This window comes from Terrapene carolina, unplaced genomic scaffold (assembly GCF_002925995.2).
Source record: "Terrapene carolina triunguis isolate 2854851 unplaced genomic scaffold, T_m_triunguis-2.0 Scaffold58, whole genome shotgun sequence".
NCBI classification, from domain to species: Eukaryota; Metazoa; Chordata; order Testudines; family Emydidae; genus Terrapene; species Terrapene triunguis.
This window is the reverse complement of record NW_020664409.1, coordinates 89641221-89660106: the sequence shown is the minus strand read 5'-3', so window position 1 is coordinate 89660106 and position 18886 is coordinate 89641221. Positions and strand designations below refer to the sequence as shown.

Genomic DNA, 18886 nt, shown 5'->3' with positions numbered 1-18886 from the left:
CTTTATACCCACAAGGTGGCAGATACCGGTTCAAATTCCTCTCCACATGGCAGGTGAATCTTGTTGATCTGAAGGCATGGCCAAATTTTCAAGCATTATGTGGCTCAACAACATAGGTACTGTTCAGAAAATAGCTTGCTCCACAGGTGGTGCTAGACTTAAGTCTCTGTTGCCATGCAGGTGTGGCTAGGTTAGACTGATACAAAGTGATACGTTTCATCTGGCAAACAGTGTTTTCTCCAACAAGATCCTTCCCAAATAATTATAATGTAAGTCATACATATAGGACACAGAACATTCTTCTATTCCTTATAAGTGCCATTTACTGCTGCCTACGGGTTACTTCCCAAAATGGAGCACCAGGGATTCATTGCAGTGAAATGAAAGAACACAACAGAACGGAGATTATCCAAAATGTGAGAGGGCTCTGCAGGGCCAAGAAGGCTAATGGCATTTTGGGCTGTATAAAGTAGGGGCATTGCCAGCAGATCGAGGGACATGGTCATTCCCCTCTATTTGACATTGGTGAGGCCTCATCTGGAATACTGTGTCCAGTTTTGGGCCCTGCACTACAAGAATGATGTGGAAAAATTGGAAAGAGTCCAGTGGAGGGCAACAAAAATGATTAGGGGGCTGGAGCACATGACTTATAAGGAGAGGCTGAGGGAACTGGGATTGTTTAGTCTGCAGAAGAGAAGAATGAGGGGGGATTTGATAGCTGCTTTCAACTACCTGAAAGGGGGTTCCAAAGAGGATGGATCTAGACTGTTCTCAGTGGTAGCAGATGACAGAACAAGGAGTAATGGTCTCAAGTTGCAGTGGGGGCGGTTTAGGTTGGATATTAGGAAAAACTTTTTCACTAGGAGGGTGGTGAAGCACTGGAATGGGTTACCTAGGGAGGTGGTGGAATCTCCTTCCTTAAAGGTTTTTAAGGTCAGGCTTGACAAAGCCCTGGCTAGGATGATTTAGTTGGGAATTGGTCCTGCTTTGAGCAGGAGATTGGACTAGATGACCTCCTGAAGTCCCTTCTAACCCTGATATTCTATGACAGCTGGTCCGCAAATGGATTTTTCCATCTGGCAAAAACACCAAAAAAGAGGGTTTTTTTTTTTTTTTTTAAAAAACAAAATCATCCTGAATAGGAACAAGAAGCCAGAATCTGAAGTTTGCCACAAAACAAAATTCCACAAAAAACAAAGCAAAAAAACCCCACATTCATTTCAGTCAATCAAAATATTTTGATTTGATAAAACCAGAATGAAATGTTTTGAATCTGACTATTTATTTTTACATAAAGTAAATTTCAAAATGAAACTTTTCCATGTCGAGATGTTTCAACATTTTCAAAATGTTTTTCCATTTTTTCCCCGAAACAACATTTTGTCAAATGGATATTACTGCACAAAAAAAATAGGTGTAATCTAAACAGCATTCTGACCAAAAACTGTTATGATGAAAATTTTTGATCAGTTTAACTCTGCAGCATTTTAAGGTATGTATAAGGCTGAAGCAAAAAGCATGTAACACACCAACTTTTCAGTTGTGATACATCACCTAAAGCTGCACTATAGATAGATATCTACCTAGAAAATATTTAACACAGGGACATGCAACATGTTGCAACCATAAGAAGCTGAAATATGAGATGTTTTTCTCTTAACCTGGCATACAGACCACAAAATGCTGCAACATCCTTTTACATTTTGGATACTTTATTTCCATTCTGTTGTGTTTTTTCATACAGAATTACAAGACGCCCACTCTGCTCAGCTTGAAATTCTGAAAGATGATGCCAAAGGACTATTAAACAAACGTATTGCCCAAGTTGATGCATGCCAAGAGGTGTCTCTCTGAAATCTCCTTGTGCTGGTCCCAGCAATGTGGGCATGGCTTCCCTTTTAAATACATGATATAGTTAGGCTTCTATCTACCTCAAGGTGCCAAAATGGAATTGAAATCTTTCAGGGATTGTTCCAAATCCACATTTTGTCATTAATTGCAAATATCCCCATTTGAGCACTCTTACCTTCATAGATTCTAAGTCCGGAAGGGACAACTGTGATCATCCATGCTGACCTCCTGTATAGCACAGGTAACTGAACTTCCCCCAAATAATTCATAGAACATAACTTTTAGAAAAACATCCAATCTTGATTTTAAAATTGTCAGTGATGGAGAATCCATCATGACCCTTGATAAATTGTTCCGATAGTTAATTACTCTCATTCTTAAAAATGTATGCCTTATTTCCATTTTAAATTTGTTTAGCTACAACTTCCAGCCATTGGATTGTGTTAATACCTTTCTCTGCTAGATTGAAGAGCCCATTTAAAATACATGTTCTACATTGTCATGAGGGTATACCTGTCTTGCACTGGACAAGTTAACCCCATATTGTGGGCTGAGGAAGCCACACCCTGTCACCACTGCTGGGCATGCTCCAGCTGAAGCCTCAGTATAAAAGCAGCCCAGCTCAGTCTGGGCTGATCACTAAGGGGAAAGGACACACATTGCAGTCTCGCTGTCAGGAGCTGGTGGATCCCCAAACCATGGAGGCCAGGTGCACTGAGACCCAGGCAGATACCTGGCTGCCCATGGAAGCCAAAGAGTGGATGGAGTCATCGGGAGCTTCACCAGCTGATGACCCCAGAAGACTGGTGGACAACTGCATGGGAAAACAGGGTAGGAAGTAGCCCAGGGGAATTAGACTTTTTCCGGTTGTAGAACCGGGGCAAAGTCAGCATGTTTTGGATGGATCCCCGCTGACCTAGTGGTGAATACAGTCACTGCTGACAGGGCCCTCCTCCTACCCTGGCTGCAGCCCACTTCCCCCTGGCCACTAGGCCACACAGCCCTTCATAGGAGGGCTGCCATATTGACTCCAGCCACTGGGCCATGCAGCTTTGCAAAGGAGGGCCACAATATTGACTTTGACTACTGGGCCATGCAGTCCTGCATAGAAGGGCCATCTTACTGACTCTAGACATTAGGCCATACTGCCCAGAGGCTAAGGGCAGTTTCTTGGATTCAGACGTGGGGCTGTAACATCCCTTCCCTCTCCCCCTGCCCCGTGACACCCATTGCTTATAGACTATTTATAGACTGCAATCAAGTCACCCCTTAACCATCTCTTTGTTAGATTCAAGGGACTCAATCTATTTAGCTTATCACTATAATGCATGTTCTCTAATCCTTTAATCATTCTTCTGGCTCTTCTCTGAACTCTCTCCAGTTTATCAACACCCTTCTTGAATTGTGGGCACCAGAACTGGACACAGTATTTTAGCAGCAGTCACTCCAGTGCCAAATGCCGAGGTAAAATAACCTCTCTATTACTACTCAAGATTCCCCTGTTTTATGCATCCCAGGATCACATTAGTGATCTTTTGGTGACAGCATCACATGGGGAGCTCCTGTTCAGCTGATTGTCCACTATAATCCCCAAACCCTTTTCAGAGCCATGGCTTCCCAGAATAGACAACCCAGTTCCAGTTTCTCTGTCCCCTCCCCCGCAGAACCCAGCCAGAGGGCCAGATGCCCATACCCCTGGGTCCAGCAACCCCTAGTGGCGGCCAGCAGCTTTGCAGCCCATTACTGTGGGGGAAAAGAAAATTCTGCACAGAACATTAATTTCTGTGCAAACTCTGCATTGTGCAGTGGTGCAGAATTCCCTCAGGAGTAATCCTCATTTCAGCTGCTTATCTCAGCTTTGCCTACAGGAGTATTTTGCCCTTTAAAAGGGGATGGGAGGATAAAATGTTCTTTACTTTCAAGAGTAAGGCTTGTATTATAGCTATAAGGTTTATTTCTTTGTAGCAATATTCCCAACAAATGGCTCTGTGACTGATTATTACTCACAGTAGTTGTTTATTGCTTTGTATACTACAAAGCAATAGAAATTGTCAGTCACTCAATGGTCAATCATCTAGCACATGCTGTCTAGCCTAATGATTAAAAAAATTAAATATATGGTTCATAATTGCAATAATCCCCATAGACTGCTGTCTGTAACTGCAGTTAATAACTGGTTTGTCAGAGTTTAATGGTCTGAAACAAAATGGTTTTCAAGCCTGTTACTTAGCTGTCACTGCAAAAATCTGAATGATTCATTAAGCAAAAAGAAACATTTTGTTAACATATCATCTGTCCTTCCAATTATCCCCTAGCAATGCTGTATTCACCAAATTTAAGCCTGCTGATTACATAGATTTGTTAATAAAACATTACTTCTGTCACTGGAAATTACTGTATGGAGATAAATAGCATGCACCAAATTTCACCCAGTGAAATTCACCTGACCCACAAGCAATTTATGCAGGGAAATTGTGTGTGTGTGTGGGGAGGTGATGAAGTTGGGGAGGAAAATTCTCCCTGTAATGGACAACAAAGGTAGAAGACAGCAGTGCAGTCTCTCAGTGACCACAGCTCCAGCTAGTAGTGTAGTCAGAGGTAAACAGAGTTACCAATTTCTCACTTGGGGAATATGGAGTGTGGTTTCGGTTAGTTTACATACTTTTTTTTACCACTAAACCATTGGCTTCAGCCTATAGGCAAGAGGGCTAGAGAAGCAGACAAGCTCTGTACTTGCATGGGGTTTAAGGGGTACTAGGTCTACATAAGCATGGATCCCATAGTCCCTCCCTGGCTGTCCTCTACAATACTATGTGGGGCTGGTGTGGAAAAATCCCTTTCAGATGCACAGGTCTCCCTCCATGCTTCCTCACGCTACCACAAGACAAGGCTGATGTAGCATGTATGGCGTTGTGCTGACCTCACACACTACATCTCTCATGCACAACACCACATCTCCAAAATCTCTCACTGACATAGGAGATGAAGCTTTCCCAGGATTTAGAAAAAATATTTGCATCCACTGCTGTGAGGTACATATATATGGTATGGAGAAAGATATGGGATTTGTTTTACAGGGGAAAATTCAAAGCAGAATCATAAAACGATTTAAGGGCTGGAAGGACAGATTTCTGAGCAAAGATTTAAGGAAATAAATATATACAACTTCGCTAAACAAACAGCTAAATAGAAGGAGGTGAAGGAGGGATGAAAACGTAACTGCCCACAAGTATCAGTGGAGTACAAATATCAAGGAGGGAGAGGCATTGTTTAGAGTGATTCCAGGGGCTACAAGTGCTATGGGAAAGAGCAAAGGAAAAGTTAGGATGATTATCAGGAGACAGGTCCTAGGAACAAGGCCTCCTAGACTGTGGACTAATTTACTGCCAGCTGGATCCATTTTAGAGCTGGTTGGAACATTTTCGACAAAATGAAACTTTGCCAAAAAATGCTGTTTCGTCAAAACTGAAATGTTGGGTGGAGAGATACCATTTTAGACAATGTCTTCACTGAAGAGGGAGAGAGATCAACTCTCCCACTCTATAGCCTGGTGGTTAGGGCTAGTGGGAGGTGGGAGACCCAGGTTCAACTCTCTGCTTTGCCTGATTCGGAGTAATCTGGCTCTCCCACATGCCAGGCCCGTGCTCTAGCAACCAGGCAATACGCATGCCCCATCCCAAATTGAACAGCTTAGGTTGAAATGTCCATATTCAGATCGAAATCTAACTCCATTTTCATGAAAACCTTCAAATGGGTTTGTTTCATTTCCAATGCAGAACAAAAACAACATTTAAAAACCTTCAAAAGTTTTCGCAAAATGGAATTGTCCTCTGGCCACCTCCAATCCACTCCAATGATTGGGACCTAGTGTTGCAGCAGTTGCTCTTTGCCTACAGGGCTGTACCACATCCCAGTTTGCGGTTTTCACCATTTGAACTTGTGTATGGCCACGAGGTTAAGGGCCATTACAATTGGTGAAGCAGCAATGGGAGGGGTTTACGCCTTCTCCAGGAACTAACATTCTGGACTTTGTAAACAACCTACAAAACACCCTCCGAAACTCTTTAGCCCTTGCTAAAGAAAACCTAAAAGATGCTCAGGAAGAGCAAAAGGTCTGGTATGATAAACATGCCAGAGAGCATTCCTTCGAAGTAGGGGACCAGGTCATGGTCTTGAAGGCGCTCCAGGCCCATAAGATGGAAGCGTCGTGGGACGGGACATTTACGGTCCAAGAGCGTCTGGGAGCTGTTAACTATCTCATAGCATCCCCCACCTCAAACATAAAGCACTCCAATTCTCCAAAGACAAACCAACAGTCAAATCTGAAGCTTTTAAATCCACCCTGATGTAACTCCATTGACTTCAATGGAAAGACACAGATGATGAATATGACCCTGGAATTTACTCAAAATGCTTTAAGACTGTTGTATTACACTCATTTTATATCAGATCCTACTGATGGGTGACCCTCAAATGTTTGCAGACCTGCCAGACTTGGATAAACATATCAAATCTCTGAATCTTATCCAAAATTGATAAGGTTTGGAAATAGGAAAGGAGGCTGTCTCAGAAGAATTCCAGAGCTTCCTAATTTGAACCAGGCTTAAGTTGTCAGGCCAGTCTATTATATGGATTATTCCCTCCATTCTGGATCCAGCCTTAATCCTTAAATGACAGTCACACACAAGTTTTGAGAAATTCACTAAAAAAGTTTACAGATTTTTTTTTTATTGGGATTAGTTATTTTATCCCAGCTGGTTCGCCCCTCTATAATGAAGATCACAATAGGTGCAGAGAGAGTGACAGCAAAAGGATTCAAACTTTACTGACCTTGAGAATAATATGAAATTTCCTTGATGGCAAAACACAGAGCTGTACTCACCTATAATTTCAGCAATCATGAAGATGAGACAAATTATTGATGCTGCATAGAGCTTCCGCTTGGCTTGACATTGTTCTATTTTTCTGCTCTCATAGGCCATTGAGTGGCTATGGCAGTGGTAAAGTGGATTATCTTCAGCATCCTCTGATTCCTCCTGGCATTCTTCTTTGTTTAAATTATTCTGCTGCAGTCCCATCCTAGGAGATTGAAAGAACCAGAAGATTTCAAAGCTATTTCTATTCGGGGTACACTCCTGAAATCCCACACCTCTGTGCTTAATCACTGAAGTCAAAAGCCCCATTGAACCTCAGTTGGACTACTCACATGAGAGGTTTACTCACATGAGTAAGGGTATTCAGGGTGAGGTTCGAAGAAATCGTGGATCTTCAGTTTGTTCTACATGGGATTTCCATTATTATGCCCCACTTCAGTGCTCTTTTCATTACACACCTAAGTTAGTCATGCACAGTGCAGCCTTCCTAAGATGTGCACATTATGAGCTGAGCAAAAACAAAACAAAAAGCTCCATGCAAATGTACAGCATGACTTGCAGAAAGTCAGAACTCAGGCAAATCCAAATCAAATTCAATGGAACATTTAAAGGCACTTCTCGACAAGGGCTAGTTCCATAGAAAATTTCAATGTTCTACTCCCAGCAATTTTGATAGGAGGACTATTATTTTAGAAGGGGCCACAATTCCTTTTTTTTATAATTGAAAAACTTCACTTATCCCACTCTCCTCATACTCAAAAATGGCTGAACTGTTTCTCAAACCTTCCATGTGTGCACACCCAAAAAAATCCAGCTTCAGGCAGAGACTAAGCATGGAAATTGCCAGCCCAAAAGATGAAAAAGCATGAGTCACTATAAGCAGGGGACGCATGGTAGCCTGGTCCCCATCTATGCTACTCAAGTGGCATAAAAGGAGCAAACATTGAGCAGAACTTGCTGCTAGAGAATCCCCCCAACATACGGCGGCTTCCTAGTAAATTTAGAGCTGCCAGAACACCTCAATCCTGTCCCCTCTCAAAGTCTCCAACATAGGGGATACCAGGGGATGGAAGGAAAGGGGTATGGTTAGGGTCCACTGTACTGCAGCTGTCCTCAGCTGCTGAATGGCCCCTGTGGCCCTTGTGCCAAGCATATTCTAGAGCAATCCTGAGACTGCTCTAATTTATGGTAGGGGCCAGGTGGCTCCAAGATGGTTTTGTAAGTGCCTTTGTTCTCTACTCCTTTATTCCTGCACTGAGCAAAGCTTGGATGGAATAGACACTGGCCCAAGGGGGTTAGAATAGAATCCACTATGTAACTTCAACTACAGTATTTACTGCTGCAGCAGCTGCTTCTAGTGTAATAAATCCAACAATAAAACTCCCCTGCCATACTTCCTGAATTGCTATTGTAGGAGTGCAGTATGATAACCAACTATTTCTTCCCAATGCTACATATATAAAGTTTATAAAATCATTCGCTCTACCCATCTACAGTCTATGAATGTTGATGTGCCACATTACCGTCTTGGAATGTAATGTAATGAAAGTCTTGAAATGCAATGAACTGCCCTATTGTTTTGAGTCTGAAATTAGCTCAGAGATGTGATGCAGACCTGGGTTTAACGGCACTCTGGTAATAACAGACTGTTTTCACATTCCCTGCAGGATTTGTTGCTGGGATTAATATGTGTCTTGTAGATTGAGTTAAAGGGCCCCTAACTTCAGGAGGTACATAGATCTTACTGACTTTATACAGCTTTTCCTGTGCTGTTTGTGAAACAGTAAGCCTGCTGTTCAGGACAAAAACCCTGAAACTAATTGTACTCATCATATGGATTATTTGATCAAATAACTTTTCCAGTAACAAGTGATCAAGGCAGAGGGACAGATTCTTTGCCCTGTTTCTTCCCACTTTGTGTTGGCTGATGGTGCAGAGGGGCTGGAAACTGGCCATACCTACCCAAGAGAGAAGTTCTCAGTGGGAGGAAATCAACTGGTGTAAACCGAGTGGAACCTATGCTCACTGCCTGCCTAGCATAGTGGGCAGGTCAGGATGTGAAGTGAAACGGGAAGGCAGTGCATAGTACAGCACAGCTCTTTCAATTCACAGCTGGCATCTGGTCCCCTAGGGAACAAACTAGCTGTAAGTTACTGCAGCCCCTAGGCTGCCCTATCTTACATCAGGGCTGGGATACCTTGAAAGTTAAGGAGCTGTAACAGACAACTTCCCCCTCCCCTGCCTTCACCAAGTGGATTTAGGCAAAGAAGGGGAGACTCTGGTGTAGAATATCTGTCAGCCCATTTACCAGGAAAGTGGCAGGAATTTTCCTTGCTCTCTAAGTCCAGTAATTATCAGCATGGGTTTGATTTTCTAAATATTCTATGCTCCCCAAAGTCAGGTTTTTTTCCTAGCAGGGCTTTCTGAGGTGGGCACATACCAGGTCCATCAGTCTCTTTGCTTGCCTAGCCTAGACAACCTATTCCCTGTACATGTTTCCACAGAGATTATTTGGCAGAGCAAATGGTCAGATTTATTGCCCACTGAGTGGAGATGCTTTTTCCTTGTTTTCTTCTCCTCTTCTCTATTTCCCCAGAACAGCAAATAAATTGCGGGTGAGCCATCTGGGAACAGGACTCACATCTGGTGACGTGTTGCCCTGCCAGCCAGCACCCTGAGGGCCAGCCCTCTACAAGAATCTGCCATTATTTTGTGTTTATATTCATCTGCTTTCTCATGTTCAACTGTGTCACTCGAAACAGTGTTTTGCTGATGAATTAGACCCAGAAGGTACCACAAATTGATTAATTCCAGATGGCTGAGTTAAACAGTTTACTCACTTTCCCCTAGAGCTCACAGCATGCAAGTTTCTCTCTCTCTCTGGAATTAAATCCCAGCACTCTTCTGTATTTTGTGTGGAAAAAAATTAATTTCCCCTTAACCTGATTTTCATTGGCTGGCAGTGAAAGTTAAAAATATCTTGAGGACTTGAGTCGCAATTTGCTTGGGAGTCTGCTAGAATGGAGGTGCCAAAATTACCTCTGCACGTTTCTCAGCCACCAAACCCTTCTTATGCTGTCAGGAACTGGGTCACTCTTTGTGCCTTTTTTTTTTTCTTTTAAATCTTCAAAGCACCTTACAAAACATCAGCTAACACAACCTCGGACAATCACTATGAGGTTGGTAGGCACTGTGTTGTAGACCTCGTTGAACAGATCAGTAAACTGAGAGTAAAGCCAAACATTGTCACATTTATGTGTCTTCAATTAGTCCCCTAAATTAATGGCCTGGTTTTGAGAGGCACTGAGCATCCACCATTCCCACTGAAGTCAGCCAGAGTAAGAGAGAACATAATCTGGCCAAATGTATTAGGAAGACCCCTGCCAACTGCAGCAAGTAACAGATTCCTCAGTAGCAGCTCCCCGCTAATTAAAATAATCTAACAGACAAATTTTTAGATGTAGAGAACAAGAGCTAACAGTGCACAGATCAGTGCAGGCAAACCATAAACCTCCTATATGTGCTAGAGTGAGACACAACCTTCGAGCTTTAGCTCCCTGCACTGACACATTGCAAACAGAGTCCTAAATTAAAACAATCTTTTTTCCATTTCAAATTCTTTTTTCTTTGTAGGAAAGGCAGTAAGGGTACATGTCATGGAGGGGCACCTACTGAGCTACACCAGGAAAGAGTAAATAAGAATACATTAATACATGGCGCAGAACCACTACAAATCATTAACAAGTGTGATTATGGCTTCCTTGTCTTTGTTTTCATGTGATGTGTGCAGTGACTTGCTCTACAAGCTGACGGGTACAGCTGCCTTCCTCACCGGGCTGTATTAGAACTCCAGTGAGGGGAATGAAACCAGAACCAGCAAACTTCCCAGAGAAGGAACACCTCCCCCACAAAAGAAAATCAAGCTTTATCTGTGTCTGAAATAATAATGAAACTACCTTTAGAAATAATACATCAAAACTATATTCATCTCCTTTATGTAGGTACCATGCTGATCTTAACTGATGTCATTCTAAACTTGGATGGTTTTAAAGAGATGAGGTGGGTGAGGTAACATCTTGTCTCTCTAATATCCTGGGCCCAACATGGCTACAACTACACTGCATACAACCTTGGATGTTTTTAAGTCATTTGGGGTCATATTTTCAGCCTGCCTATCCACAGGTCTCTTCTTGCTTCCTCAGTCGTGTAGATGCAAAACAAAGCAGGTAAATATTTGCAAGCTAGATATAAACCAGCTGGCTAACATCTGTACTAGACATCTAATTGACAGTCATTATGCCTGCAATTATTTTGTTTAGTTAGGTTTTGTGGGCTGGCCACATATGAAACTTAACTCAGATCATAAAATCCACCTAGTCATGGACCAGGATCCTATTGTGCTAGGCGCTGTACAAAGACAGAACAAAAAGACTATTCCTGCCCCCCACAACCTTACAATCTAAGTGTAAACCAAGAGACAACAGGTGGATACAGACAGACAGATGAACTTGTGTTCGCCCTTTCTGGTTGCTGTAGCCCCCTGTTGTCTCTTGTTGGGTACTTGGATAGTAAATTCTTTGGAACAGAGGCTGTCTTTTCATTATATGTCTGCACGGTGCATATGCACAATGGGGCCATGATCCCTAATTGGGGCCTCTAGGTGGTACCACAATACAAATAATAATAATAATAATTAATAATTAATGATAATAAATTAACTGCCAAGATTATAATCATAGACTTTATACCCACTAATAAAAAGATTAACTCCTCAAACTTTCCCCTCCCCAAAGCCAAGGGCTCTGAAGTAGTCCCTGATATCTGATTTTGGCCCAAAGAGGGAACGAGTTCCATGTTCAAGGGCTCCTGTAGAAGATGCACAATCACCAACAGTGCTGCCTACTGGTTAGGCGGGTCTTTGGCAGGGTGTCTCCCTTTTGAAAAGCAGAGCCTGGTCCTTCACTGCCTCCATCCCAAAGGTCTCCAGTTCTCCCCTTTGGTGCAGAGATTTTACCGGGGGCTGAGCACTCAAACTGTCAAGGCCTTTTCCAGCTGGTCTTCCACCTCGGTGAACACTCTAGGTGTTGTAATGTCCTCTCCGAGTGGGTACAGGAACCCTGGCCCACTCTCTCCACCAGGCTCCAGTCCAAGGCCCAGTGGTGGGAAGCTACACCGGACACCTTGTGGTGATGAGACTGGCCCACTTCCTACCACAGCTCCCTTTAGCTTCCCAGAGTAAATCACTCCAATCCAGTTTCTGACTTGCATACTAAGTCACCTGCTTCTCCCTTGTGAGTTTGCATCGGTGTTGTCAGGTCTCAGGCAATGAGCTTCGGGGCAGCCCTCTGCTCCTTTCCTCTGCCCCCTTCTGAACCGCTCTGCTTCCATTTCTAAAGCTCTGCCTTCAGCTGGTGCAGGCTTTGCAGATGTGGCTGGGCTGCCTGGGCCTAGAACTGTTCTGTAACCCCTTGCTCTCCAGTGTGGGGTTTGTATATCCCATCACAGCCCCTCACAGAGAGTGCCCTACCGGCAGTCCTCTCCTTTTAAATGAGGAGACTTGCTATGATTGCAACTGCCGCAGACACAGAATCACCTTCTTGGAGAGGAAGTCTGTAGGCATAAAAAGGGAAGTCACATTATGAACATCTCTCTCGATCTGTGTGGGTCTTATTGTAAAGTGTCAGATGCTACAGATACTAAGCATGACCTAGATAAAGGGTTTGTTGCAAGGAAAGTGGAAGTGTTGCCAGCTCTTGCCATTTACCAAGAGTCTTATGATATTTTAGTGTTTTTCTTAAAGCCCCAGCTCCTGGAGTCAGGGGATTACATGAGAATCACAGCTTCCATGTAACAAAAGGACACTTCTAGTCCTCATGGTTAGAAAAGAAAGCTTGAAAATGTGCAGCCTTAAGGCTCCAAAACCAAGGGACAAATCTATAGGAACCCAACATTCATTACTTTTGAAATTTCAGGCATTTTAAGGCTCTCTCATGATTCTTGGGGCCTGACATGATTTTTGCACGATTGGGGTTGGCACGCTGGTGCTGTCTTCAGGGCCACCCAAACCATCCGCAAACTTGGGTGCTCAGTAGAGATGCTCTTTACTAGGAGTTGGATACAGTAGTTTTGGAAGTCTCAGGGATAATTTTGAGAGGTAATTTAACATTAAATTAACCCACCAAATGAGTGCTAAAGCATGGTCAATGACCCCATTCCCTCCTTTTCCCACCCCCCATATCAGAACAGCTGCATGGGGTGGTGATGCCTGTGATGCCAGAATACAAGGGAATTCCTGCCCCCTTACACATAGAATGGTTATACATAGGACACTACAGAAGCAGGCTGGGAGCAAGATCAGAGAGCTGGCAATCAAATACATCCACTGGACACAAGACCCACTTAAAGGGTGTGTGGAGGCTGTGGCCACTGATCAGCAGAAAGGCCTGGCACAAATCCCTCGTTTGAAGAGAAGCCCTTGATTCCGTAAGAGCTTTCATTAAGCTTCACTTCCGCAGCAGAAAGCTAGGCTAGGAGGAACTAAACATACCCCACATCTTTGTTATTTAAAATGAGTCCATGTCTAAAAGAGTCATCTCACTAACTCTCCTCAGAGTCCTTAGGCCAGACCTTTGCACAGCGGTGCGAGCAGGGTGGGCAGGAATCAGTTACAAGCCTAAGGCCTTGTCTACATATGGTGTTATTCAGGAATAGCTATAGCACTTTAAATTCACACCCCATATTAATCCAAAACAACTTTCAACTGTCAAGAAGCCCTAAGCTTTCTTCTCAGATCACCTGTTCTTAGGGTTGTCCCTCTTGTCACTGCCTCTGGTTTCCCCTGCCTCTGAGAGCCACTTAAACCCTTTTATATTCCTTGGGTTGGCATTGATAAGATTCAGTTGTCCTGACAGCAAGATGAGGCCGCAAAAGCAACTCTGCAGCTCTATGCAAAGTTCTAGCACCTGATATCAGGGCAACTCAGCAGAAGAATTCTGCATTTCCACAGAGAATCTTAAAACTTTCCGTCCATCACACACATTGAGTATTAGTCTACCCCTTAGGGGTGGATTTGCTCTTGCAACTCTAAATTTCAGACTTTCTCAGGGCAATCAAAACTTACTTTAATGGTGTCTCTTGATTTACTGTTCTTTGTATTTTAACAATAGTAAGAAACTAGATTGATGAAGCCTTGAGTCAAACTGCTAGAAAGCCATCCGAAATCCCATTGTAATCAATAGGATTTTGCACAGTGCAATAACTCTAATAAGCATATAAAATACATAATAGGAAACACATTCATCAGCACTGGATTGGGTCAACAAGTCATTGATATAACGAGAGTGTAACTGTTACACTCCCGCACAAATGACAGTATTACCAAGTAGGATATCAAATTGTTCATGCCAATATTGCATGGATCTGATGTCTGTATGTGACTCATGTGGCCAAGATTTTCAAGTGACTAGCAATTGTGAGTGCTCAACTTGAGATACTTTAAAGGAACCTGATTTTCAGAGGGTGGATGCTCAGCACTTTGTGAAAAACAGCTTCCTTTAAAGTGTCTCAAGTTGGGCAAACAAAACCTGGGATCACTAGTGTCTGTTGAAAATCTGAGCCTATAGAAGCGGTTCTCAACCTGGGGCCCGCGGGCCACATGCGGCCCAATTAGCACACAGCTGTGGCCCAGCTGTGTGCTAAAGGCCGCTGGGCTGCGTGGTGGGGTCCAGATTCCCGGATGCCTGGCCCCACGTAGCAGGGGTCTGGGCTGTCGTTCAGTCCCGCGGGGTTGGGGTCCAGGCTGCCGCCCAGCTGCCCTACCACATGACCCCACACGGCAGGGTCCAGGGTCGGGACTGCCATCCAGCCCCACATGGCAGGGTCCAGGATCCCTGATGCCCAGCCCCCCGCCCAGGGTTCTGTTCCTGGCCCCACTCTGTAGAAGGGTCTCTAGGAGGGAGGCATAGGGGTCTGTGGGAGGAGTTGGGGGGACACGCTGTGGTTCTCAACCTGTGGTCCAGGTAACACATTTTGGGCCGCATATGTGGCCCCCAATGATAAATAGGTTGAGAGCCACTGGCCTATAGCAATACGTTCTCTCCAAAACATTGTGGAGAGAGAGGTTCAGGAAGCCAGACTTCCTAGTAACACGAGTATGATGAACAGGATTTTGTCATCAGAATAATATAATAATAATGACGGGGGGGGAGGGATAGCTCAGTGGTTTGCGCATTGGCCTGCTAAACCCAGCGTTGTGAGTTTAATCCTTGAGAGGGCCATTTAGGGATCTGGGGCAAAAACCTGTCAGGGACAGTATTTGGTCCTGCTGTGAAGGTAGGGGACTAGACTCAATGACCTTTCAAGGTCCCTTCCAGTTCTATGAGATAGGTATATCTCCTTTTTTTTTAAAAAAAGGTGCTTACTAAAAAAAAAAAAAAAAAAGTGTTGTAAAGAAGTAGCCAATATGTCTGCAAAATAAATGCTTTTGAAAGCAATACAGCAGGGTTGTTTCTGCTAAACAAACACACAAAGAATTGAAAAATACAGTAATTTATCCCCAGGACTAAACTGAGATTAAGACTAACAGAAGTATTGGAGCATAAGCTTTCGTGGGTGAATGCCCACTTCATCAGATGCGGGCATTCACCCACGAAAGCTTATGCTCCAATACTTCTGTTAGTCTTAAAGGTGCCACAGGACCCTCTGTTGCTTTTTACAGATTCAGACTAACACGGCTACCCCTCTGATACTACTAATCAGTTTATTACACCTAGAAACCGTGCACACAGCCAGTCTATGCAAATATATGCTCATAATATTGTTACCCCATCCTCCCTGCACCTACATTTGTTTCTTTCCTCCACCCATTGTATGTTGTCACAGATCCCAATAGTAGACAGAGCTCAGTGTAGACAGCCCCCTGTGCCTCTGCTGAGCCCCATTGATTTCAGTACTTTACAGGATTAGGGTCAAAGATTATAAACTCTTCAGGGTATGGATTTTTTCCCCACTATAATAACAACAACAACAACAAGGTTTGTATATAGAGCTATTCAGCAGTTGATCTCAAAGGAGATTGGCATCATTATCCCCGTTTTATACACAGGGAAACTGAGGCACAGAGCAATTAAGTGACTTGTCCAGGGTCACCCAGCAGGTTAGTGACAAAGCTAGGAATAGAACCCACATCTTCTGAGTCACAGTACACTGCTATATCCAATAGGCTACACTGCCTTTCATAGCAGACCTGGGAGTCATTGTGGATAGTTCTCTGAAAACATCTGCTCAATGTGCAGCAGCAGTTAAAAAAGCTAAAAGAATGTTAGGAACCTTTAGGAAAGTGATAGATACTAAGACAGAAAATATCATAATGCCACTGTATAAATCCAAGGTATGCCCACACCTTGAATACTGTGTGCAGTTCTGGTTGCCCCATCACAAAAAAAAATATTATAATTGAAAAAGGTACCTAAAAGGATAACAAAGATTATTAGGGGCATTGAACAGCTTCCATACAAGGAGAGATTAGAAAGACTGAGACTGTTCATCTTAGAAAAGAGATGACTAAGGGGAGATCTGATAGCAGTCTATCAAATCATGAAGAGTGTGGCAAAAGTGAATAGGGGAGTGTTATTTACCCCTTCACATCACACAAGAGCTAGGGGTCACCCGACAAAATTAATAGGCAGCAGGTTTAAAACAAATATAAGGAAGTACTTCACAAAATTCACAGTCAACCTGTGGAACTCGTTGCCATGTGATGTTGTGAAGGCCAAAAGTATAACTGGGTTCAAAAAAGAATTAGATAAATTCAGGGAGAATAGGTCTATCAATGGCTATTAGCCAAGGTGGTCATGGATACCCATCCTCTGGGTATCTCTAAACCTCCAACTGCCAGAAGCTGGGACTAGATGACATGGGATGGATCACTCAAAATTGCCGTGTTCTGTTCATTCCCTCTGAAGCATCTGGTACTGGCTACCCTCAGAGTAAGGATACTGGGCTAGATGGACTGTTGGTCTGACTTGGTATGGCCGTTCTTATGGGTTAATACAGTGTCTAACACAATGGGGTCCCAAGCTGGTGGAGGTTTCTAGTTACTACTGTAATATAAATAATAAGCACTTGTCCATGAAGAATTTTACAGATTAAAAAACAGGCGCAGCACAGAACTTGCAGCCCAGGGAGGGGAGGGGCTAAAATTGCTTTAAACCACCTCTATGTTGTTCTAATGCTGGGCTGTTCTGCAACTGTAGCACAATTTAAACAGCCCTGAGGACTTACCTCAATCTCCCAAAACCATGTGCTTTAATCCCACCCCCAAAATGCCCCATCCATCCCCCAGTCCTGTCCTGGCACACCCCCAACACCAGGGCTTGTGAGCGGGTGATCAGAAGGCAGCCTTATGGCTGTCTTCAGCAGTTCCCTTGCCAGAAAACTATTCCCTCAATTAGATCCAGGGCTTTTAGAGCCCCAATGCAAAGCAGCCAGAGAGTGGGTGAAGATCTTCCCCCAAGCTGTTTTAGCTGAATTGTAAACCACCACTGAGATTCCTTGGTAACGGATAATGAGTCACATAACATGTGGGGAGTGGGATTTAATAGAAATATTATTGCTAATGTATATGTTCTTTTGGACAACATCATTTATATTTATGCAGCCAGGTAAATAATATTAAAGCAATAATCAAATATTTAAAGCAATAAGATACTGTGGTGGTGGGCACAGTGGAAAAACACAGAGCTAGATTTTCATTAGAGTGGACAGGTTTCCTACCAAGTTTCTGCCCCACACATTTTAAGAGAGCCAAGCAACAAATAACCTGAAAAGCAGTGAGATAATGAAAATGTCAAGAGGTGCTAAACTGTAGCAGTGCTGCTATTTTATTTAAAATATTTGCTGCTCCTAAGCATGAGGAAGAATGAAAATACATTTCAAGATAAAGGTATTTCCTAGGAGACATTTGTACTCATTTTTTTAAAATTCCAAACAAAAAAATATTACCATTTAATTCACACAATCAAATACATTTAAGAATAAATACCCTTCAATTCTCAACTAATATATAGCCCAGTCCTTCGTTCCTTGCCCATCAGAGCTTGGGGAAGGCAGGGAATACAGGATATGGCCCTAAATCCATTTACAAGGATTACCAAGTAAAGGCTTGCTCACATAAACCCTTACTCCCATGAGTAATCCTCAATCACATGAGTACATGCATTGCCTTCAAGTCCAGTTGGCTAGTCATGTGAGTAAGGTTTTGCAGGATCAAGCCCTTAATGCCATCACATTTCTTTAACACCTAATAGATTATTTAGACATCCAGGCATGAAGGAGCCTGGACTCAAACACAATGTCAATAGCACTATTATGATTCAGCCTAAAAGCACATTATAATCAGTGGGATTTTTGCATACTACCATAAATCTACTAAGCATATAAAATACATTGTAGGAGATATTGGCTTCAACGGTAGATTGGGTCAATCCATCACAGATGCAGATGCATTAGACTAATCTCTAGTATCTTAAACCAACATTTAATAAGAAAGTTTGGAAGGGGAAAACCCCCCACCAAACCCCAAACAATACCATAGTGCAATGTGCATCCCTATATAGAGTCTGAGACTCAGAGAAGTGAGTGCTTCAAATTCAGTAGTAATGTCTGCAGATTAACTGGCTCATTGTACTTTCAAGGGCAAAGCAATATAAAGTGAAATAGACACAGACAGCTGCATTACCTGTCTAGAGCTAAGGAGTACTTCTTGGTGCCTCTGTCAGCCACAAGACAAATTCTTTCAAGACCCTTTGTGGTGGCCATGATGAAAACTTTTTTCCTCAAATGCTCCTTCCCTTTTTGGAAGCAGGCAGGGGTAAAAATGCTCTCACAATGAAGGAGAAATCTCCGCCAAAGGTTTAAAAACAACACGTTTGAATAATCTTGTCGATAAATCCACTACAAGGGGAGCTGCTGTCTTACGGCTAGTGGTGTCACCAATTCACCCAACAGTGACTTGCTGGGTTTCTGATATTGGAGGTTTTGTGGCACTTTTTTCCCCCCTGATGATATGATGCAATCCTTGTTGCACACATGATGAGAAGCCTACCACTTTGCCCCAGATTGCTGACTCAGCCTGGAGCACGCAAACACACACGCACAGAAGA

General features: G+C 43.2%; 1 protein-coding gene across 1 annotated transcript in view; it reads right to left on the bottom strand.

Moving 5' to 3' along the window:
• SLC30A8 (solute carrier family 30 member 8) overlaps positions 1-18542 on the bottom strand; it is a 32299-nt gene extending 13757 nt beyond the window's left edge. Inside the window, exons 1-2 of the mRNA XM_024203042.2 lie at positions 18463-18542; positions 6734-6930 (exon numbers count right to left, since the gene is read on the bottom strand). Of these exons, the coding sequence (XP_024058810.1) occupies positions 6734-6930; positions 18463-18542 (277 nt within the window). The remainder of the gene's footprint in view (positions 1-6733; positions 6931-18462) is intronic.
• Positions 18543-18886: the final 344 nt, after the last annotated feature.